Source organism: Anarhichas minor, unplaced genomic scaffold, assembly GCF_050575085.1.
Source record: "Anarhichas minor isolate MPS153535 unplaced genomic scaffold, ASM5057508v1 ptg000040l, whole genome shotgun sequence".
Taxonomy (NCBI): domain Eukaryota; kingdom Metazoa; phylum Chordata; class Actinopteri; order Perciformes; family Anarhichadidae; genus Anarhichas; species Anarhichas minor.
The window spans coordinates 8,219,354-8,243,007 of NW_027466486.1; the positions used below are offsets into that span (position 1 = coordinate 8,219,354).

Consider the following 23,654-nt stretch of genomic DNA (forward strand, 5'->3'; position numbering starts at 1 on the left):
AACAATGTGAATACTTTTATTTTATTTCATTTTTCACATGAATATAAAAATTGTGGGTCATTAGCACAGTAAAAACCAACTCCCTTTAGCCAACGCTCACGGACCCTGAGGCACTGTGTTCAGGAAGAAACTCAAATTAATCTAATTTCTTCATTCCTGCCTTGTAGAAGTAGGTCAGTAGCCTGCAGTCTGCTCTCAGAGGCAGGAAAGACGATGTGTGACGTTCACCGGCAGCAATGGCAAACTGTCCGTGTGGCTGCCCGCTATCATTCCATAAAGTCAGTGCTATTCAGTTACAGATGGAGCAGTTAAGTAAGGGAGTGCAATATAAGCTGAGTGCGAGTGTAAAACAGGCTGCTTCAAGCACTTTTAAAGCCTAATAGAGTCAATATCCTCCTTTCATTTAAAGGCGTTACCAGACAACTCTATCCTCCAACAGTATCTCTGAACTTGCAAATCTGTTGCTAAATCCACCGCAATTTCCAGCAGTCGGTCTGTTTCCTGTCAAACAAAAAGAGTTTGTTCTTCCTCATCTGATTCCTCTCTGGAGCGAGTTGTCTAAAAACTCGGAGTAGCAGGAGAGGGAGCAGTAGTGCTGCTGCACCGGAGCGTCCGTGCCCCCCATGTCGTCCACCAGGACGACCGTGTGAGAGACTTGGTGCAGGTTCATGCTGACCGCCGTCTTGATGTAGAAATTGATGCAGACACGGCCGCAGTCGCACAGCTTGACTACTTCGAGGTCCCGACACAAGTGGGCAGGGATGAGGTGAGGTCCGTACGGTAACCTGCGAGGTGAATCAGAGAGGATACAATTGGGAGGCTGCTGTAAGCACCACAGTGAAGATACAATACGGTATACCGGGCGTGTTTAAGTCTAACCTGAGGTTGGCCACGGCTCTGGAAGCCATCTCTTGAAGAGGAAGTGGGAACGTGAGTTTCATCGTGTGGTCAAGAGGGTTCGGTTGGACAAAGGGATTCCCAAACAGGTCCAGGTTCTCCAGACTGAGCTTACGGAAGTCAGAGGGCAACATGGTTAGCTGGTTGTGCGCCGCCGACAGGAACCTCAGCTTGGAGAGTCGGCCCACGTGGAACGGCAAACAGACGAGCTTGTTGTCGTCCAGCTTGAGGTTCACTAGTTCTCTGAGCTGGCAGAACTGAGCCGGGAGGGACTGCAGTCGATTCTGGCTGAGGTCCAGGAGCTGGAGGGTCCGCTGCAGGGTGGACAGGCAGAGGGCCTCGCTGAAGGCCTCCAGGTGGTTGTTGTGGAGGACGAGCTCGGAGAGGCAGCCCAGGTCCCCGATGGTGGCAGGGAGCTTCTTGATGTGGTTGTTGCTGAGGTCTAGCTTGCGGAGAGCTGCAAAAAACAAACCAAAGAAAAACAACACAACTTAATCCAGCTATGTAGTATTGCGCAAAGTATTGTATGAAGTTAAACTCAGTCTACCTTTGAGAGACAGCATCCGCATGTCCACCCGGGACAGTTTGCAGTAGGAGACCTGCAGCTGCTCCAGAGAGTAGGGGAAGCAGGAGGTGAGGGGGTAGTCCTTCTTGGAGACGATGGTGAGCTTCTTCTTGGGTTGCTCTACGTCTCTGGCGCGAACAGGAGTGAGCGTGGAGAGAGGAAGGCTACTCGCGTCACTTCCTCTGTCGGCCAAACGAGCCGCCGAGAGGAAGTTCTTCAAGCTGTTCGCATCAGCCTACAAATAAATGAATAGATGAAGACACAGGTGGATTAATGGATGGTGAATACCTGTACAATCCAATGCAGCCCAAAATAATAGACCGACAACCAAAAAAAACACCCAAACACATATCAGGGTGTTCATCTAAATGTATGGTCAATTTATTTAGGATTTTAAAAATGGTGGGCCTGTAGGTTGATGCAGTCAAAACAACCGGATGCGTCTAGTTGGATAAACGAGTAGGTGGAGTCTTGTGACACAGTCCTCACTTATAAACACTGTAGTACTCAGACTGTGTTTAGCTGGAAGTCGTACCTTGCTCAAACAAATGTCAACAGCAGGTTCCTTTAACCTCACGGTGGCCTTGCCTTCCTCCACAAACCAGGTGAAGAACTTCTCTATGTTGTCTTTCAGCTGCAAGAGAAAGTTGGCAAAATGTCAGTGATGGAAAAATACATGACACAACAGGGTGTGTACGCGTTACCATTCAACCAGGAGCGATTCACGTTCTCAACAAGTGTAGACGGGAATACCGAAAGCTTTTGAACCCTTTCCTCAACATGCAGGTGTATATTTGGCGTTTTTAAATCAGAAGCTCCTGAAGAGCACCTGAAGGCAGCATTAGCGAACATGAACACTATACGCTGAGGGTTTCAAATCGTCTAGGTCTTTCTGGCAATGATGCATAATAAATAAAGGAATAAAAGTAAATATATTAAGTGGCATGGGTTTGAGTTAACTGAATACCAAAAACACAGTCAAAGTTGCTGGAATGTGTTGCTTATGCAATGTTTAATACTGTCATTTCAAAACGTTACTGTAGAAACCTGACAAACAACATGACATGAAGATCATTTACTGTCTTATTAAACTGTACTTATTGACAAAGCATGTAGATGCTTTGTCAATAACGTGACCTGTACGCTGGATGTACCATGTTGTGTGTGTTAAATTACATTTAACGAATGTTTATTTAGCCTTTTTGCATCCAGATATTACATTTTTTTCAAATGATAGTTTAAGGAGCCAAACGACAACAACAACAACAACAACAACAGTACCAACAAGGTGCATCAACTCTTGTTTATAAGACTTGTGAATAATAAATGTAAAATAAACTGTAATATACAGTCAAATTCAGCCATTCCTATTTTTTTTACTTTTAAAAGCCCCTTTTTGTAACTGTGTTGATGAGGTTACTCTTTTTAGACTTTAGCCATGAAATGCTCTTTGAGTGATGAATAAAATTCCCTAAACTAAATCTGAATTCAATCAACATAAAGGGGCACACACCCAGGGACGCAAGTCCAGCTTCAGCTTCAGCGACAGTACAGTACAAACAACAACAACAGACCCTGACCTTGTACTTTGAGCCTGCTCTGTCTTTAGCGGTGCAGATCATCATGTAGATGTTGTTGCGTTGATTCGTCTTGTCCGCATGCTTCCCGATGGACAGCACCGCTCTCGTGCCCTTCCCTCGACTTTTCATGCCAAACGAGGGAAGCATCCGGTTCACCACCTCGACATCACACTGCAGCTTCATCACAACCGAATACAAAACAAAAACACAAACTCTTGATGTCCCGGCTTAAGGCCGAGTCAGAGTTAAACTACGGGTTTAAATGCATACCAGAGGAAGAGAAAAAGAAACTTCCGCGGAAAAACGTCCTGGAGCTCCCGGGGCACAACACACACGTCCGTCCCCGTCATGGATGTCAACAAGCGGACCGGTGGTCTCCACCGAGCCGCAGCGGCATCTGACCGGCTGTCGAACACACCACACACAGCCGGTATAGCAAGTCTTCAGTGGGCAACCGCGGTGAGTTTGGCGGTACCTGGACACATTGTAAAAGGCCCCGGATAGTTCTCTGTTCTCGGTGAGGTAGCTGTCGTTAGCATGATATCGCGCGCGCGTGGGAAGTGACGTCATGGAAGCGCTCGGGGCCCTGGCGCGCGTTTAGCAGGAGAGGGGCAGACCCTACTTCCATAGTCGGACAGCCGTTTTGCTCGAAGTACTTTTTTAATAAACAATAAATAAAACGTGACACCACTGGTGGGAAGTACATTTATTCGAGGACTGTACGGTTCTGAATAACAGAATAATAATACTTTTATTAATAATAATTAATAAAATAAGCTGCTGTACTTGATTACTTCCATTTTCTGCTACTTTATACTACAAATAATAACATTTATTTGCTAATTTTAGTGACTAATCACTTTTCACATTCAGATTAATAATACAAAATCTAATCAACAAATACATATGCTGTAGGCTATTATTATGTAAAGATAACTATCAATTTAATTTAGCTCCACTTAATGCATCACTCATTTTAATCCAGTCGGCTGTATGTTAGGCTATACACTATTGTGCAATGGGCCATTCTGCATAATGAGTTGCCAACTTTTACTTTTGGTACTTCAAGCAGCTATATTTTGATGCTAATATACTTAAAGTCACATTTTGAATGCAGGACCTTTACTTGGAACAAAGTATTTCCATCGTGTTGCATTGCTACTTCTGAGGTCTGAGTACTTCTTCCACCACTGGGTTACGTGGTAGTTTGTTTGACAAAAATATAAACATGAATAAAATACTATTTAATAATCTCCAATGCAGTCACAGTTTTTGCTAATCATAAAGCAACTGACAGAGGTTTGACAAAAACTCCAAAAAAGGTCCACTGACTAGCTTTTTTCTGGGGCTTTTCAACTGTCCCGCTATCCCTCGACTGTTCTATTGCATGTTACTCACTGAAGTTTCTACAACTGGGCAAAAACTCCATCTGCTGAGGAAAACTGAGAAGCTATTGAATTGATTTGTCTTTCTTTTTTGTCAAAGTACTGTTGAATGTACCCATTAAAAAATATATACATTTTTAATATAAATAAGTCAATGCAGTTCTTAGCAATAGTGGCATCTAGTGTTCAGCAGGAAGAAAGACCAGAGAGATATCACTGTATGTATTTGACAGTTACTTTGTAGATTCAGATTTTCAATATAAATCACACGGTCATCTTATAAACATGATGCATTGTTATAGATTGAACTTCTCCAACAACAGCATTACAATGCTACATACTCATTCATACATCGGTGATAATAATCCCGAGAAGTAATATAACATAATATGTACTTTTACTTGTAATGGAGTGTTTTTGAAGAATTGCTTTTATCATAGTAAAAGTATAGTATTGCTTCTATCTTAGATGGCAACAACATTCTGCATTTACACTTTTGCTTGCATAAATGGTATATTTGTACGAACCACACTTGGTCTGGCAACCACAAAGGATGTTTATTGGTTGAAGTCATTGGATGTGCGTGTAGTCATTCCAGTGCTTCTTTCCTTCTAGTTGTACTTGAGGAACCAGTGAGCTGAGAGTATCTGTCACCTCAGATCAACATGATCACAGGGCAAACTTATCTCTCTTCTTCTTTTTCTTTTTATTCATCAGCACACACAACAGGGACCGTTTACATTTGTTTGTGACCTCAAATTAAAATATAGAAATTTGCAACAGTGATATGATTCAATGTATGATTTAATTAACAAATTTGAGTGAATAAAAACGCCACGTTATTCCCTTCAATCTGACATGGTACAAGTCACAATACTGCTCTACAAAAATAATTTGTCAGGACTACTTTTACTGCTTACATTTTGACATTCAGTTCATGTTCCTACTCATCAATAAAAGCTTTGTGGTGTTGAATAACAGTCTTTGGAAAAAACAAAAAAAACAGAAAAAATGTCTTTGGTTTCACTATAGATCAACTAAAAGTCAAAAGCTTATGGTAATGACATGCAACTTTTCTTTTTACTTGTATTATTCTCACCTCTAAGTGGCACAATCCTCACACGTATAATAACACATACAAGGTCAATGTAAGAACCGGTGAAGTTTTGCATCCTGTGATTTTTGAGAAATGTGAGTGATGAAAACAGTAGGATGCTGATGTCATGCAGTTTTCATGTCTCAGTGGCATGTATGCACCATTTAATCAGATTATTATTGTCATTATACACACTGCAGCATGTGCAATTCAACGAGAGGACTGTGTTAAAAAATAGAAGTGACTATTACTTCACTTACAGTGGAATTTTCTGAAAGAGCTCCATACATCTTCATTAATGTCATTCTGCCTATGGAGCAAACAGTGACCAACATCATCCATCATTACTGTTTTGAATCTTATCTTGACTCATCAATAAGTGTCTCCATGTCCCTCAGAGATCCGTCTCCACACAGGACGACCCTCTGCGTATGTAATATCGCCTCACATCCCTCCCGTCCTCGCCGCCACGGCCCTCAGACCGATGCACAATGAGCACTGGGAAGAACCGGGCGTCCCTATAAGTCGGTGGACTATCGCTGAGGGCCAGCCGGCTGGAGTCGGACCGGCAGCACTGCTCGTCGGTGCAGCAGGGGTCAGTCAGGTTGCTGCTGTGGCTCCTCCACAGAGACACGGTGCGATGGGAGCCGTACATGCGGCAGAGAGAGAATCGGGACGTGTCCGAGGAGGGGTGCGAGTGGAGCAGCGCTCCCTGGCAGGAGAAGATGGAGGAGCAGCTGGAGCTGGCGATGGTCCTCCTCCTGCCTCCTCCGTCACCTCGTCCGTTCGGCTCCTCGCTTTGCTCGCAGTCCTCCTGGCTTTGCACAGCGCCGTAACTCTGAGCAGTCTGGCTGCTGTCCAGAAGGAAGCAGTTTGAGGACGAGGTGCCTTCGGTGTCTTGTAATGAGTTAGAGTCTGCTGTGCTCATGTTTATCAGCATGGCCTCTGAGTAGCTGGGAATCACCTGACGGTTACAGCGTATGTGCCACTCCATCTCAGTGCTGTCCAGCGTGTCTACTCTGGGAATACCACAACCAGTACTATTCCCCAGAGGCCTGTCTTCATCTAGAGGAGAGGGGCTGTACTCTAGCCCAAATAGTTTCTCTATGCGGTAGTGCACATAGGCAGTGCGGTACTCTGTCAGCACTCTCAGAGGCCAGGACAACATCAGCAGAGCTGCCAGCCAGAAGGCAACCTGGGAAGTGTACCAAGGCATCCTATCTGGATCTACGTAGGCTATTAGGTTTTCTCTGAAGTCCACATTCTTCAGCTGCATCCCCTCCCTGGCCTCCATGTAATCGTCCAAACCCTCAATTTCAGAGAAGAACCTGGCTCTCTGGTTGAGGTAATCATTTTCTGGACCGGCCTCTGTGAAGCTGAAACATTTGGTGAAGCGCAGGCGAGTTGCCGGACGTCCCTCCAAGCCTCTGAGGTCACGCGATACATCTTTCATCCCAGAGTGGCTGTAGTCAAACTCGCCCTCGGCGACGTGGGTGTTCACTCTCTCGTGGTACACCTGCATGGTGGTGTACGCGTCCCCGTTGCGGTATCGGGTGACTTGCCGAGTCCGTCGCACAAAGTGGTAGCTGATGGCCTTCCACCATATGCAAGGTTGGGCCTCCCTCATCCGCAGCACGCGCTCATACACACTGTCCACGTCTGCTTTGCTCTGCAGCTCGCTCCTGGCTCTGCAGTGCCAGCACTCCACCATGTATAAGGCGTAGAGAATGAGCAGGAAGGCCAGAGGGATGTAGATGTAGCCGTCAGAGCAGGGGCTGTCGTGGTAGATCATTGAGTGTCCTCCAACGCTCATCCCAGAGGCCCCCCGCAGGGAGGAGGTGAAGGAGGCCGTGAAGGAGGAGGTTAGGGCGGAGTTGAAGCTGATTTTGGTAACCCGGGTCAGCTGACACCAGGCCACCGCGCCCAGGCAGCTGTACATGAGCAGAGAGAGCAGCAGGCAGCGCCAATGGGACTCCCGGCAGATGCAAGCACCCAGGGACTGCTTCACTGGACGCTGCTGCAGAGAGAGAGAGAGTAATGAGAAGAAGGTACTTAAATCAATGAGGCTCTGAAACCTGGCAGTGACATACAGTAGAAATGCAAATGAACGTGGCTCCACTTTGGACTGCCAAGCTTTCCCATACCTAAGCACAAAGTAAAGAAAGCTCGCAGGAATTCAATTAAAGCACCCAGTGTCCCTGGTAGGCTGTGACTCAAAGCAGACATATATAAATACTTATAATATTTATATTTAACGTTAGCTGAGATGTTTTCACAACTTTCTCTGAAATTAATTAAATTTATATTGCACATGGGCTAATGTACTAGCTGGTAAAGTTGTCACATTAATATCACACTTATAATAGCACGACAACATTCCTAAAAACATCGGAGATTTAAATCCATTGTAGAAATGGAGCCTGACCGACCAACACACATGTTTCTGTTTCAATTTATTGTTACTTATAAGCTTATTTTTTAATAGAGCCTCAAGGGCACCTTGCACAGAAATGATGCTCTAGCTTCGGAATAAATAACAGAAAATGAAAAATAAATTAAACATTTACCTCATTCGTCAAGGAAAAAATCCAAATATTTCTGGTTCCAAATGTAAGGATTCATTGCTTTTCCCTGTTTAATGTTTTTTTTATGAAATATCTTTAAGTTTTGGACTGTTGGTAAAAAAATAAACAAGACATTTTAAGACATTTTCTTTGACTCTGGGAACTCTGGGAACTTTCACTACTTTCTGATATTTATAATTTTATAATAATACAACACTTACAAGGGCCCTTCTGTTGCACTTACATTTGTGACATGCTTTACATGTAATGTAGTATTTTTAAATTCTGATTTGGATTATTTTAGACAAGAATCAGAATACTTCTCCCAGCACTGCATAAGTATACACACACACACACACACACACACACACACACACACACACACACACACACACACACACACACACACACACACACACACAACCCTGATCTACATTTATCTGCTGCCTATTGGGTGATTAGCTCCGGGCAGACAAACAGAAACAGAAAGTGCTTACATTCAGCAAAGACACAATGGCCTCAAGCTATTTCATCAGTAACACTAACAGTAAAAGAAGCTGGAGTGTAACCCTTTGTGCACAAAAAGAGCAAACCGGGACCGACACATTTAATGTGTGCATCTCTTAGTTTGGGAGTTTCACATATTCAAAAGTAATTTGGTCCCATCTTGTCAGTCACATTTATCATAACTTCTAAATGTCTTTTCGAATATTTTTGCTTTTTGTGGTGACAATCGTCCCCACGAGATCCTGTGTTCTTGTCGACTACCTCTGGTGTTTTATGGAGTGAAACAATTTATGCTGACAACCAGCCCATCCATTACTGCGCTGACTGACACAGGGGTAGGGATGTCACTTTGCGGGTTCCACCTCAGTTATTTATGGAGCAAACAGGGATGCAATTCTTGTGTACTAGAGAGGATGGCATTCAGTAGTCCAGGCCTCTGGACTGCAGACATTACACACTACATACAGTTTAGATGTGCAAGAGTCTCACTTTAAATAGTGCTTCTTAGTAAAATGTTTAGTCAATTTAAGGTTACCAATCAAAAAAGTGTAAGCCCTAATAAACTAAATCTGTTGGCTGAAGATAAATAGGACGCTTGTGGAAAGTGGAGTTGCTTGTAACTAAATTGTACTTTAATCTACTCCGCAGTATAAAATAGGACCTGGCAGTTACATGGACAATGGCTGTGAGGTAAGACAACTCGTGCTCTCTTATCTGTGCATGGCTGGCTGCACACAGCCAATCCCCCAGATGGAATCACAGTAATTATTCCGTGACAGTAAAGACAGAGGGCATTGTGGAGCAAACACAGACACATGCATGTATACAATTGATCAAAACTTTAAAATCGTAGTCTGGCTTTGCAAAAATATTTGTTTGCTGGCTTAACAACTCCCTTTGGGAATATTATGCATGCGTTGGTGAGAGTATCTTTCCACATCAATGGATTCTACTGCCACTGTGAAATGGACTATTCTGACATTTCATCAAGCAGAGAGGCTGTCTGGCTGCAGGTGGACGCATTTGCACTCTGATGGCACAGAGAGGATGTCAATATAGTATTTATTTTTCCAGTGATCACAGAACTCAAATGTCTTTAATATTTAATTTGCTATGTATATATATTTAAAGGCAATAATAAGCATAAGCGTAAAGAACTTGCACTTAAGAGTGTGCTTATTTGTATTGCACAATAATAATGTTTTGGTTCGTCATTGCTGTTATTTGTTATACTTTTCTGATCAATTCATAAGAACTGCAACCATTTAAAAAAATATTGTTTGATGTTTTTATTCAAGCTAATGAATGACTACACCTACCTCCTCCAGAACATCACTCTCAGCTGGCGAGTTCTCCTGCTCCTCCTCCTGCTCCTCTTCCTCAGCATCATTGGGAGCGCTGGCCGCCGTGTCCTCCGCAGAGTCCGGATCGGAGGAGAGCATGCTGCACTTTTCGCATGTCAGAGAGAGATTATAAACTCACTCCTTCTTGCTCCGTTTCTCCCGGGTTGCTCCCCCTTTTTGTGTCCCCTTCAGCCCCACACCGTCTGGGCCGGAGCCAGCAGGCTGCTGCTGCTGCACCGAGCGGGGATCCCTCGGTGGTCCCGCCTGGCCGGACAGAGGGGGGAGGGGTTGAGGGATTTCACCGCATAAAAGGCAGCAGAGGTTGACCATTATGCAGTAAGCGAGGCTTGTTGTCAATGGCCACTTTAAATTATCTAATAAAACCCATACATAACAGAAAACGTCACTGCACAATGTTGACCCAGATGATCCAGATGTCGGTGCGCTGCCCAGTGTCCTGGAGAAGGGAGGAGGATACCGCGAGATATAGAGCTGAGGTATGTGGTAAACCCTGCGCGTTACACGGGATAAATCAGCAAGGACGCATTAACAACTTCAGATACATTGCGTGTGCCTTCCAAGCCTCTAAATATCCTAATAATATTTGGGGAAAATAGGGGGATGTAGAGAAAAGGAAGTCCCTGCGCGTTCCTTTCTGTTTATTCGGGCCGAGCTTTTATTGTGAAGGTGGAGTTTGGTGTCACATTAGAAATCTTCCGTGTGGTCTACCGGGAGTTGTGTATTCACGCTGGTAACACGGACCCAACACTGAGCGTTAACTGAAGGTTAGCTACCACAGTTGTGACACATTTTAAAACAACAAAGACTGCCATATTGTATTGACTCAGTTTGGCTTTGTGTTGGATAATTGTACCTTCAGCTGAGTACGGTTTGATATTTCAAGCTAACGTCAAGCTAACGATAGCTAACGTTAACTGTGCGTGTCGGAACTTAACTAACGTTACACGCGAAAAAAAAGCAATATCAACTAATGATAGTTAGCGCACGTTAGATATGTGTAATTGATTTGGTTTATTATTAGTGTGTTGCTTTCTGCCCTTTCTTACACTCAGATAACGTTAGTTCGCCTTAAGGTTAGCGATGTGTTGGAGAGCTGACTGTTTGGCTTCACGCGAAAGTATAGACGGACATACATGGATACGGGAAATCAGAATTAGCTCCAACAGTGTAAATGTATTTAACATGATCTTGTGTGTCCTTTAGAGGGATGTTGCGGCGTCCCAAGCCATCCGACTCTGAGGCAGACCTCCTCAGGGAGCAGGAGAAGTTTCTGACCTCTGGTGCTCCGCCTGCTGCCAATGTGGTCCGCAGACCCGACAAGAGGAGAGGCGAGGCTGGAGGAGGAGGAGGGGACTGTAACAGGGAAGATGAAGGAAGACAGAGGGATGTTGTCGCCATAGAAGGCAAGAGATGTGTCTGTTTTTTTAGAATAAAAACTCATCGACAGTTACAGGGTTTTTCTCATGCTCAACATGAGGCTAAGGTGGTACTTAAACGAGCATAAGTTACACCCATCGCTAACCATGGACCATTTATACTAGTATGTAAGATTATTAAATATCGTTTATGTTTCCTCTAGATCTTCCAGACCAACTCCCGTCTCTGACGCCAGCCCCTCCTAAGAAGTCTCGGTTCAAAGCCAGTCGGGTTACTTTCGAGGATGAGGATGCTGAGGAGAGGCTGGACAGACATGACATTCACGTCACTGCTGTTCTCTCCAGAATAGTTGTAAGTACCTGTTGTTGAATGCAAATGCCAAGTATAAACCAGTGACTGTGTGCTTAATAAAGTAGCTTTTTTCCCCCCCTTGTTGGACCTCTCCAAGTATTTTAGCGATCCAAGTTTGCTGGTATCATGTTAAGCTCGACATAATTGACAGTGTTCTTATTTATTATTTCATCAATGGATCTGTAACATCCCTCTTTGTTTAAGGAGAGAGACACCAGCTCTACTCCGATATCTCTGCCAGCATTTACAGGCGTGGCGTTCCCTAAAGTATCGCACCGTTCAGAAACCAGCAGCCAGGTAAGAAAACGTCAATGCCAATTCTTAATAAGGAGTGTGATTCTTACAGTGTGTAAAGCCATTTACAATGAATAGCTTCTCTTTACGTGCAGAATCTCATATTACCTAAAAAAAATACTTTAAACCTATGAAGATTTACTATTCAAGCTGTGTGTCCATACTTTCATTGTATCGTCATAATAAATCATTGAACTTGATTTTTTTAAATTCATTCATCCGTACGACCAGGTGCCACTGTCTTCCGCTTTTGGAAAGAAGAGTATCTTTGCTCGTCAGATAGCAGCTCAGAGGCTAAAGGAGGGACAGACACCTTTTCATTGTGCACCTGAAGCTGAACACAGAGAGCAGACGCTGCCGCCTGAGACCAGCATGGACACAGGTCAGTGTGGTGCTGCAGATCATCGAGAGTAAATAATTCAATTTCGGATTTGGTCTGCGGTATCTTTTCTCCACAGAACCCCCTCTTCACATTATTTTTGTCTCCCTTTTGTCTTTATCTCCCCTCTCCAGAGCCAACTGCAGTGTCGGGTCCCAGTCTGCTGTCTGGTCGGGGTCTTGGGGGCCCAGATAGCTCAGGAGAAACCACAAGGATCCACAGGGAGAACCAAGCTAAGCTCCAGGCCATGTCTCAGTCGGAGATACTACAGGAGCAGAAGAAACTCTTATCTCAGCTCGGTAGGCAATCATGTTGTCCACATGATGCGTTATTCATATGTAATATACATTGAGATGAAGACATGATATGTGTTGTGCTTGTATAATAACTAGTAAAGTACATTTTGTTGGTACCACTGCGTATATAACGCGATTATTTCTGCTTCCCAGATCCCAGACTAGTGGACTTTGTAAAAGCTCGCAAAGCCCAGAGCGTCCCGTCCTCTGCCTCCGCGTCCAAACAGCCCCGGGGCAAAAGCAGCAAGGACAACTTTCCTCTTGAAGATGTGAGCAGACAGTCGGCCTCCTCTGGTGCTGCTGTGCTGTTTCAGAAACCCCGAGAAGTAGAGATGGAAAGAGAGGAGGATCTACCAACACCACCTGCTATGACGGGTAAGATGGATTAAAAAATAACCTTTTTATCAGGTCTACCTGGTCTCTGCTGCTGCAGCTGGAGATAAATAAATACATCAACAGCATCAAAGTTATGGGGATGACTATGCTGTTATTTCACACTACTTCTTGCCTCCTTAGACTTGTTTAAATTGCAGTGGTGGAATGCAACAAAGTACATTTATTCAAGTACACATTTGAGGCACTTTACTTGAATATTTCCATATTATGTTTAAGTTTATACTTCTACGCAACTACATCTCAGAGGTAAATATTGTACTTTTGACCCCAATGCATTCATCTGACAGCTGTAGTTACATTTCAGATTGCTATTTCCCACACACCCTTGTACACGAAAACCACGTATCTCCAAATACATTGACTTTGAATGTGGATGTTTGTGATAAACTAAAGTGTCCCTACATAGGTTGGGTAAACGTCTCCTACTGCTTGAGCTGAATTAACTATTTAAAAACCCTCTTGGATGCATCGTCACGTGTCTGAGCTCATTAGGGATACGTGGTTCTCACAGGACAGCGTCGCTACAAATATATGATGATCTTGTTGCTGAGACTATCAGATTATTTTGATTAGTGGTACATCTTAAAGGGAAAAAAGCCCTAAATGTGCCACCATCTCACACCTGTGTCCGTCTGCCAGCTTTCTCTGCCTCCATCTCCCTCCTGATGTTTCTCACTCACTTCTCTCTCTCCCTGCTCTCAAGGATCCATTCTCTTAATTATACAGTTTATGTGCGACGCTTCTGCTGCAAGGCTAAAATCCCGACATAATGCTGATCGCCGACTTCACTTTGTGTGATTAGCAGAGAGGCCAGACTGAGCCAGAAGTAGCCACTCTCTGCAATGAAGTTACTGCAGACCATTCACAGAACGCTCCCAAACCCGATGAAAGTATTGCTAATGGAGCGTATGGAGAACAGCGCTTGCACATCATGTACCATCAATTTTCCAAAATGTGTTATGAACCCGAGCTGCTTTTGTCATTCTGGCCAAAGATGATTTATTAGATGACTAGAAGGCAACACAGTCATCAAATCTGCATCGATTTATTGCCTTCTCTACCTCCTTTTTTTAGAGAAAACAACCCTTGTTTTTGGGGTTGAGAACAAATAGGAATAGTTTGTGATTACAGCGGTGACACGGTGTTGGAGTTGTCACTTTATCTGTGCTGCCTACAACAGACAACAGTTGTACCAATCGTTACAAGAAATCATACATAGCTCCGAGTCTCGCTTTTTACCCTTCTGTGTGTCTGTGTGTGAATTCAGAGAAGGACCTGCTGCTGAAGCCTCAGAAGGAATGGCTCCACATGGATAAGCTGGAGCCAGAGAAGCTGGAGTGGATGAGAGACTTGCCGGCACCCAGAAGGAAAGGAACCAAAAAGGTCAGGAGATATTTCTCATGACACCAGCAGATGACATTTTTTATTAATTTCAACTTAAAGCATTAAGTTTTTCTGCGTTGGTTCTGTGTACCGATAGGCCATGCAGGCTCGGTTTGACTTCGCGGGGACCTTGGTTCCACCCACGGAGGATCTGCCCACCCATTTAGGCTTACACCACCATGGAGAGGAGCCCGAGGTCAGTGGACAATAAGTCGTTTTGTTCATACTCATGTTTATTGTAATGAACAAATGTTTATAACACCATCAGATCTATTCTTCATGATTTAATGTAAAAAAGGTGAAGCATCATTGTGAGACTGAAAACCAGATTCATCTCTGAGTTAGAGTTTTAGACCAGGCTCCAGGTCTTTTGCTTTGAGATGATTTTGCTCCTAACATTGAGGATTCCTCTGCAGCGGGCAGGTTACTCCCTGCAGGAACTATTCCTGCTGTCTCGGAGTCAGCTCATCCAGCAGAGGAGTCTGGCCCTCGGCACTCTGGCCAACATCCTCTCAAAGGTACGTAAACAAACGCGCAGTGTAGCTGCAGAGGCACATGTCTGTAGTCACTGAAGTGGCGGATCTTCTGACCCTGTAGGCGCGTGCTGGGGAGTACCTGTCTGTTCTGAAAGGCAGCGTGGTGTCCACTCTGCTCGACGCCGGCCTGCTCTTCCTGCTCCGCTTTGCATTGGACGACGGTGTGGAGGGAGTAATGTCTGCAGCTGTGCATGCGCTGAAAGCCCTCCTTGTGTGTGACGACGATGAAGTAAGACGATCCATTCAAGCATGCCGTCTTTTACATGGGATTGTGTCATTTTATCTGCAAATACTACTAAAGTTTGATTAGCAACTGCACAAGTTATCACAAAATATGTCAGAAACATAATATGTAGAAGAGATAATACACTTTAGTTTTCTGTTACTGTTTTTCTACAAGAGCGTCCCAATGTCTTGTCTCTCATGTTCAAATATCCATTGTTTGTCCTCTCAGGAGTGTTTGGACTGCACCTTCTCGTGGTTTCGCGGCCTGGCCTCCTTCCCTCTGCTGCCGTCTGCTCAGGAGGAGGAAGATGAGGAGGATGAAGGGCTGCCCGAATGTATGAAGGAGACGGCGAAGGAGAAGGAGGAGAGGAAGAGTGATCATGATGTGGCCAGGCAGGATGTTGTCAAGGTAAGCATGTTTACTTTTCACTTGTTTTCCTCGGCTTTTTCAGATTTTAATAACCGGCGCTGCAGCGCCGGTTATTAAAATCCATTTAGGTGCAACGGCTCACGCGAACATCGATGGAGAGCGAGCTGTACCCAGCATGCCGCTCGGCGGTTAAACAGGGTACCCTCTCAAGACACTACAGTATGCCCATTACTCACTCCTAATAAATATGTCCTGTAGTTTCACAGGTGCTCGCACTCAAAACTGCACTTCCTTTGGTCCTCAGCGATACACCCGCCAAGCGCGAAGTCGATATGATGAACGATTGTCGAGAAAATCGAAAGCCATACAGACTGACTTCCATTTTGGTTTTGTAATGTAAATGTGCAGTAATTTAGAAGCTCTGTGGATAAAGGTGGATGCTTAATGTCTGTGGATAAAGGTGGATGCTTAATGTCTGTGTTTCAGGGTCTGTTAAAGATGAAACTGCTCCCCAGGCTGCGTTACATCCTCGAGGTGTTCCGACCTTCTCCTCGAGTGGTGCAGGACGTCCTGCAGATCCTGACTCGTATCGCGAGGCACTCTTCCTCATCTGCCACCCAGGTAGCAACAGCGACAGTCACTTAATCAACTATTTTGTCCACCATGCTTGTCGTACAATTAGTTATTGTTGTCTATATTTTCGTCTTGCCAAATTCAGTAAGATTGCATTTCACTCACAGGTGCTTGACTGTCCTCGCTTGATGGAGACGGTGTTGTCAGAGTTCCTTCCCGCTTCCTGGACGGCGCCATCTTCTTCCATTCCTCAGTCTGTTTACGGACTCCCGCTGGCCAGCGCCATGAAGCTGTTGAGAGTGTTGGCCACCTCTGGCAGACACGCCTGTGCCAGACTGGTAAGTGCCGCTATGACATCTGTTAGGGCCAGTGCAAGCAACAGTGTTGAATTGATTTGTAATGTATTAGAATGACCGTGTCTTTGAGAGAGGTGTTTAATAACTGGATGAACTGTGTCCATACTGATGCAGCCTGTATGAAAGTACCATATAATCATTATCCAATTTTCCGATCTAAATGTTTCCGTTATTCTTTGTCTCCCCAGTTGAACTCTCTTGGAGTGAAGGAGCGTCTGCCTTGTCTGCTGTGTGCTGAGCCCGGTGAGCTGCTGCTGGAGCCGGCCGAGGCCCTCAGGATCTCCACCGAGGCCTACAGGCTGTGGGCCGTGGCAGCCGGCTACGGACAGGCCTGCAAATTATACATGCAAGTGAACACATTTCAATCTGACCACCAGGGGCAGAGAACGTCCTCTCCAGGAGCGTTAAGCAGCCGGATGAGAGACGGTTGAATCCGTAGAACCGCTTCATCATTTCTGTACTGATTAGCTCGACACTCCCGCCCTCTGCTCTGCTCTCACAGTGCATGTCGTTATGTTTCCACAGAGACCTGTATCCGGGCTTAGCGAAGACCTTACAGTCGGTTCACGCAGTCCTGGCCCTCTCAGGTCCTCTGTTGCCTCTACAGCTCCAGCGGGTCCTGGCTCTGCTCTCTCTGCTCACACAGGTCACACACACAGCTGGTTGCCACCAGGAGCTACAGGCCGGCATGGTCAGGTACAGAAGTTTTAAAAACATCTTCACACATAATTGGCAGCTGTTTTGATAATAGATTAATTGGTTTGAGTAATTTTTAAAGAAAAAAAAAAGGTTAAATTCTCTCATACAAGCTTCTTAAACGCTGATGTTTTATTTTTAAGATTATTTTTGAAATTTGATATTGAGTTTTGGACAAAACAAGACATTTGAGGACGTCAACCTCGGCTTTGGGAAACACTGTCCTCTTTCACCATTTTCTGACATTTTACAGACCAAACCACTAATCGATTAATAAGGAGAATAATCACCAATGAAGATACTTGTTAGTTGCAGCCCTGTACACATTACCCTCTCTGTTTTGCCACAGCTCTCAGGGAGAAGAGTGCCCTCCTCCCCCTCCAGTATCTTGGGGTCACGTCACAGGGTTGCAGGCGTCCTTGTTGGGACATTTGAGGGGCTTTGTGAAGAACCTTGATAATCCCGTTCAGAAAGACATCAGCCTGGTTGTCATACCAGCTTACTTGGTCTACCTAGAAGCTTACTACCATCAGCTCTCCAGACAGGTACCGCTTCCTGCTGCGTGAGGACAAATCAAGTTATACTTCCTACAACAAGTGTATTGTTATCGCTCAAGTAGCTCACGTGGTTGAGCTCTGTGTGCTTTACCAACCTATGAATCCATGAACTACACAACTCTCTTCCTCAGAGCGGTTTCAAGCCAGTAGAGACCCTTCAAGAACTGGAGCGGCTGACGTCTGAGGTGCTCCTCCCCCTGCTGTCCCACCATGTTGTTCAAGGCCTGATTAAGAACCTAAAGTATGTCTGACCTGAGATCAGTTGCCTTTGTATTGTTCTTGACCTTTATCAGCAAGAAAACCATCAATTTGTTGACAGTTTTTTCTTTGATTGTGACTTGTTTCTACACCAGGTCTTCCTCAGTGGTGTGTAATGTCCGGTCTAGTCATCTGGGCCCAGAAACCACTCCCAGCCTCCCTGGCCTGGCCTGCTCAGGATGGAGGGACCGCCCGGGTCCGGTTGCTCCTAGCTCCCCCTTCCCTCTCCTCACGGCCCTGGGGCTTCTCCTGCAAACAATCACAGGCATTCACAAAGGCCTCAGCCTCAAGGTACATTTTTAGGGAGAGGTTGGGAGAACTTTTGGGAGTTTTTTTTTTTTTTTTTTTTTTTTTTTTTATCATGCAAGGACAGCGACAGACAATAATGAGCCGAGCAATACAAACCTTTCTTTCATTAGATTGTATCACTGCTAAGCACATTTTCAGCCAAAGATAAGGTGCTAATCAGTAAAAGGATCCAGTGTAATCTCTGGTTGCGGCGTCTTGGCAGTCTTTGGCCAAAATCAAATGTATTTCATCTCAACCCCCCCCCCCCCCCCCCCTATCTCTCTCTCTAGTTCAACGCCCTCCTCCTGTCAGAACCTGTGATTGGTTACCTGAGGAGTTGCAGTCAGGCTATGCCCACCCTGTCCCACTCCAGATCCTGGCTGGTCCGTTATGAACACCACCTCCTCTACCTGCTGCTCCGCCTGGCACACAGACTGGTAGGCTTCCGACTTTGATCAAAGTCACGTAAATGATTGTGTCGACCTAAAGCGTGCAGTTAAAGTCTTTGTTTCAGTCAGCAGCACCATCTTCTGCTGTTCTTTCAGGTTGTGATGGCTTCTGTTACGAACCGAAGCCACATCTCATTGGTAATGCATAATAACAACACATCCTAATCTTTGTTTCTTCTCAGGTTTCCATTGAGCCAGAAGTAGCCAAGCATGCCTCACTGTACCACCAGGTGGCGCTGGTTCTGCTGCCATGGTTGTTACCAGGCAGTGAATACCTGGGACATGAACTGTTATCCACCATCATCTTCAACAAGGACTTCATATCGTAAGTCCACTCCACTTCACTCGCTTTTATTGTGAATTGATTACCAGTAGGTGCCAACACAATCAACATTGATAGCCCTTTGTTGCTTTTGTTGATTCCATACATTCTTTCTTTTTAATCGTTTAATGCTTGAAACTGAATATCATCTACTTTAACAGATTGTATTCTATTCAAAGTAACATTTCTTTGGAATTTGATCGACTTAGCAGATGATCCATTTCCACCAAAAGTGATATTTCTCATTCGTTGATTCTTCCTTGTGACAGTATTACTCAGTTTATGTTTGTTTGCTTTCCAGAGAGGGCCACAGCGGTGGACCTGAGGCTGTAGAGCTGGGAGAGCTGAGACTCCAAGAGGAAACGCCCCACACCTCTCCCTCTCTGCAGACGGTTGGAGCTCTCCTGAGAGAAGCCTGCATCCAGCTGCCGTCCATACGAGGCTGCTTCCTCACTCACCTGGCCCATCTAGAGCCGTCCGTACTGACGTCCCGGGACGCTCTCCTCGGCCACAACCCCTGGATCAGCTCCCATCTCCTCCCGGAGCTCACTGGTCCCACCGTGCCATCCGATTGGCCTTTCCTCCCACTCGTCAGCCTGTATGAGCGGACGGGGCAGGCCGACGGTGGAGGGCTGGAGGTGGAAGACCTCCCACAGGGGGCTCTGCAGGCGGTGACCCACTGTCTGCAGTGGCTGCTGCTGCTGGAGGTCTGGAGGGAGGAGGCACTAAAGGTACACACACAAGTCAAGTCAGGGTAGTTCAATTTTTATTTAGCAGAGATCGAAAATATATGTTTATTGTTGCCTTTATAACAATCACCAAATGTTCTTAAGAAAAGAAATTCTGCTTAAAACCCACGTATACAGTTTTCATGAAGACTGAATGTTTGCATTAACATAGATAAACACTACACTAACACTTGAACACTTAACGATTTATAGCGTCCCATGTCAGGCAATACAACATTATATTTCTATATATGTATTTGTTATTGTAACTAACCTCCAGAACATTTTGTCATGTTGTAGGTGATCCTTCCTGTAGCCAAACTCGCCCACCTGTCCTGTGTGTTCCTGTGTTCCAGTGACTTGTTCCTGGAGAGACCTGTTCAGAAACTGACCTGGGGTCTGTTCAGACTGCTGACCAGGTCTTAAAATGTTTTGATATCCTTATTCTTGCAGCACAAAAGCTAAATTGTTGCACAGAGAATGGTGTTAAACCAAATCTCTTCCATTTTCAGGCGATCCCGGCTGGACTCTTTGGACCTGAACGTTCCTCCTCCCGGTCTAGCTTCCTTCCAGGACCTGTACTCGGCTCTTTTGACCCAGTACGAAGCTGTGTCCTTTGGAGACCGGCTGTTTGGCTGCTGGGTGCTCTTACCCTTGCAGCGGAGGTACAGCGCCGCCATGAAGCTGGCTGTGTTTGGAGAACATGTGGGAATGCTGAGGTCACTGGGAGTAACTGTGGAACAGGTGATGATGAGGATATTCCTGCTTTTATTCTCATTAGTTGCCTTTTCATGTGTTAAGATTACTTTTAGAGTAATTTAACAGTTGTTTGCCTGAATATTCTATGATTAATTTATTATCTTTTTGTCTCTTCATTTGAAGCTCTCCATTCCTATCGAGCGGTTCACCTCCCCCCCTGAAGACTCCCTACCTCTTCTCCACCTCTACTTCCGCTCTTTGGTCATGGGGACCCTGAAGCCTTGCTGGTGTCCTGTCTTGTATATGGTTACCTTGTCTCACGTCAATGCTTTCATCTTCTCTCAGGACGCTGCAGCACAGGTACGGCATTGTATGGCATCCGAGCAAATGTTGGTGAAGTCTGTTGCCCTGCCCTCTCTGAACTTCTCTGATTATGTATTAATTAAAGATTGTGCTTTGTGCCTTTTTCAATGTCAGCCACATTAAAACATAGCGCAAACTGCCACATATGTCGTCATTTAGCGAATGCAGAAGCTGCTACAGCTGCACTGAATAGAAGGTTGGATTTGCGTGAGTGTCTTTTGCAGTATACATCAATGAGGCCTTTTGATATTTAATGCTCTCGTCCTTTCTCCAGGAGGTTGAAGCAGCTCGACACAGTATGCTGAGGAAGATTTACTACCTGACCGATGAGGTACGTCTCATCCTTCACACTCTCTGGTCTTTATACGCTGCGAGGTGTTTGTTGATTGTACCAACTGTTCCGCTCGCCTCCCGTGTAACTTTCTGAGGGTGTTTTCTCCACAGTTTCTCCAAATTCTTTTTCTCATCTTCACCACCACCCATGTCACTGTTGTGCTGCTGGACATTTTTTCTGACTGTTTTTTCACTTGTTTTAAATCTGCCACAGTTTATTTTTATCTCTCAGGGTGAATAAGGTATTAAGTGTGTCAAAATTGGCCATTAATGACGTTTGAATATTCTTTCTTAAAAAAAACACATAGACTCAAACTATTCAAATATCTATTTTTTCGAATTATTTCCATGGCTCCGTGTCCTAACTGGCTGTGTCAGGAGGGATCCTGCTGGAAAGGTTAAGAAACTGAGTGGGTCTGCTTGGCACGGTTCAGGTTTAGGTGGTTTGTATCTTACCTGCATAATCAAAGTTTTATTGTAACACTTGGGGACTTCAACTCCAACAGTCACAAATTAGTGTGTGGGGTCCCGCAGGGCTCCATTCTTGGTCCTCCTCTATTTAAAATATGCTTCCCATTGGCTACATCATAAGCAAACATAACATTAGCTCCCATAATTATGCATATGACACGCAGCTTCTCATCTATCCACTGACAATTTCCAACCAAGTCAGCTGCTCTGAAGAAATCAACCACTGGATGGCAGCAAACTTCCTCCAGCTGAACAGTCAGAAAACTGATATTTTGGTGGTGGGAGCTAAAGCTAAAGACAGCTTGTCTGTGAGTACCTGGGATCTGGTAACAAGAATAAATAAAGAACACAGACATAAGTCAGCATCATATTCTCTGTCTATTCTCCATATACGTATGCACGAATCACTGCACTTACAATAACGAGCATCGTTGTCATCAGCTGCAGTTATCTTCACTGTCTTCCACGATGCCCCTCTGATCCGCTCTGTGTGTTAGAGGCTCAGCCCCAACACAGAGCAAGGGAGAGGCCGCGCTGTAATAATGCATACTATGGCCTTCAGTCCTCATTAAATCATTTTTACTATTATTTATTTATTATTGCATTTCATGCAGTCTCAGCACTACCTGCAGTTAGACCCTCTTCGAAATGTGGGCCTCGTCTCCAGAGGCTAAATAGTCATCAGACTAATAGCTTCCAAGTTTGGCTGTTTAGACCTCTCTGCTAACTAGTTTTTATTCTCAATTGAAACACATGGTGTTCTGGTGTTACAGCTGAATCAACATGTCGATATCCATGTTTTAATCATAATTTTTTCAAATTAGTTGAACTACTTCACAATCTGTCCACATACATCCTGGTAACCACAACATCCGCTGCTCTTCTCACCTCCTCTTTTCATTTCCAGGTGTTGAGGAACCACTTGCTGCTCTTCCGTCTGCCACAACAGCGCTCAGAGTTTGGCTTTGATTTGTATGAGCAACTGCCTCCAATTAGGGCAAAGCGTCTGGAGAGGGTCCTGAGACGGCAGGACAGCAGCGATGACAAAGGAGACTGAAAGCAGCAGGAAGTGAGAAAATACGAAAAGTAGTGAACCAAAAACAGCAGTTCTGGAGGAGGGACAATATGGGACTGAGAGAAGAAGATGCTGACAAAGAAAGGACACAAAGTGAGACATTCATTATTAATTTAAGACGATATTTTACAGACTGGTAGTGGAAATGATCTGAAAGTCTGACAAAGTTTTGATATTTTCAGGTTACTTAAACCTGTCTGAACTGAAAACACAAACGGTAAAGTCAACCCAAAGGTTAAATACAATTTACTTTCCTTGTAACACCAGCACTTTGTAAGTAGGTGTGTGTCTGAAACGGTACAGGATAATTGTTGGCATCTCGGAGTAAAGACATGTTCTTCTTTACAAATGCCTGAAAGTGTCTCTTGTGTGAATAAAACAGTTTTTCAAGTTTGTTTAACCTCAATTTCTTTCCTTTAATCACAATGCTCCTAATTATATCCCATAAAATGTAGCTGAGTTTGTAGGAGCTGTTCTTTATAGACAACCAAACGCCACGGATGATTTGATTGTAAAAACACAGCAGACATATTGTTTTTTTAGTGGGTTTAAACTAGTTAAAGTTGAGGTGAAAAGCCACATCCAGCCGGGGTAACTTGTGAATATCGAGATGAGCATTGTTCCCTCTGTCACGGATCGATCACACTCTCTCTGAAGTACTTCACACACACAAAGAAGCTGTTTCATTTCCATTAAAGCTTGTCTAACTGTTGCCGCAGTGTTGAATCAGTTTGTTAGATCACAAGTTCCGCAACTTCACATACTGATGAAGTAAAACGAATTATGTAACCAGTATATATAATATCCCACTTGGATTTGGATATTTTTAGATATAACTTGAGGAGATATATATATATATATATATATATATATATATATATATATATATATATACGGCTTTACTTTTACAAATTATAAATA

At 44.5% G+C, this 23,654-nt stretch overlaps 3 protein-coding genes across 3 annotated transcripts; 1 reads left to right on the forward strand and 2 right to left on the reverse strand.

Annotated features, from left to right (window-relative positions):
• Nucleotides 1–7: 7 nt before the first annotated feature.
• lrr1 (leucine rich repeat protein 1) lies at nt 8–3,601 on the reverse strand. Its single transcript, XM_076107720.1, has 5 exons — nt 3,043–3,601; nt 1,998–2,096; nt 1,445–1,697; nt 880–1,354; nt 8–785 (listed from the first exon to the last, which is right to left on the reverse strand). Exons 1-5 carry the CDS (start codon nt 3,223–3,225, stop codon nt 530–532), a joined length of 1,266 nt encoding a protein of 421 aa, XP_075963835.1. The 5' UTR covers nt 3,226–3,601; the 3' UTR covers nt 8–529.
• A 2,039-nt stretch (nt 3,602–5,640) lies between these two features.
• On the reverse strand, nt 5,641–10,036 carry LOC142968549 (transmembrane protein 151B). Its single transcript, XM_076108455.1, has 2 exons — nt 9,914–10,036; nt 5,641–7,540 (listed from the first exon to the last, which is right to left on the reverse strand). Exons 1-2 carry the CDS (start codon nt 10,034–10,036, stop codon nt 5,918–5,920), a joined length of 1,746 nt encoding a protein of 581 aa, XP_075964570.1. The 3' UTR covers nt 5,641–5,917.
• Nucleotides 10,037–10,643: 607 nt separating this feature from the next.
• Nucleotides 10,644–23,128, forward strand: rpap1 (RNA polymerase II associated protein 1). The gene is made up of 27 exons (XM_076107966.1): nt 10,644–10,722; nt 11,162–11,361; nt 11,538–11,686; nt 11,891–11,983; nt 12,212–12,362; nt 12,494–12,658; nt 12,809–13,030; nt 14,319–14,434; nt 14,532–14,630; nt 14,851–14,952; nt 15,032–15,199; nt 15,425–15,604; nt 16,052–16,186; nt 16,306–16,476; nt 16,683–16,840; nt 17,020–17,190; nt 17,540–17,735; nt 17,879–17,988; nt 18,101–18,296; nt 18,584–18,730; nt 18,925–19,067; nt 19,366–19,795; nt 20,093–20,211; nt 20,305–20,536; nt 20,675–20,851; nt 21,129–21,185; nt 22,566–23,128. The coding sequence occupies exons 2-27, from the start codon at nt 11,166–11,168 to the stop codon at nt 22,713–22,715; spliced, it is 4,233 nt and encodes a 1,410-aa protein (XP_075964081.1). The 5' UTR covers nt 10,644–10,722; nt 11,162–11,165; the 3' UTR covers nt 22,716–23,128.
• The last annotated feature ends 526 nt before the right edge of the window (nt 23,129–23,654 follow it).

What these genes read in the sequence shown, in the direction of transcription:
- rpap1 (XM_076107966.1), top strand. Translation starts at nt 11,166, where the DNA reads ATGTTGCGGCGTCCCAAGCCATCCGACTCTGAGGCAGACCTCCTCAGG. An exon ending in GAAGGAAAGGAACCAAAAAG is followed by an intron (nt 14,435 to 14,531) that starts GTCAGGAGATAT and finishes GTGTACCGATAG; the next exon opens with GCCATGCAGGCTCGGTTTGA. An exon ending in CTTCCTCATCTGCCACCCAG is followed by an intron (nt 16,187 to 16,305) that starts GTAGCAACAGCG and finishes TTTCACTCACAG; the next exon opens with GTGCTTGACTGTCCTCGCTT.
- lrr1 (XM_076107720.1), bottom strand. Translation starts at nt 3,225, where the DNA reads ATGAAGCTGCAGTGTGATGTCGAGGTGGTGAACCGGATGCTTCCCTCG. An exon ending in GAGCAGGCTCAAAGTACAAG is followed by an intron (nt 2,097 to 3,042) that starts GTCAGGGTCTGT and finishes TTTCTCTTGCAG; the next exon opens with CTGAAAGACAACATAGAGAA. An exon ending in GCGGATGCTGTCTCTCAAAG is followed by an intron (nt 1,355 to 1,444) that starts GTAGACTGAGTT and finishes TGTTTTTTGCAG; the next exon opens with CTCTCCGCAAGCTAGACCTC.
- LOC142968549 (XM_076108455.1), bottom strand. Translation starts at nt 10,036, where the DNA reads ATGCTCTCCTCCGATCCGGACTCTGCGGAGGACACGGCGGCCAGCGCT. An exon ending in AGAGTGATGTTCTGGAGGAG is followed by an intron (nt 7,541 to 9,913) that starts GTAGGTGTAGTC and finishes CTCTCTCTGCAG; the next exon opens with CAGCGTCCAGTGAAGCAGTC.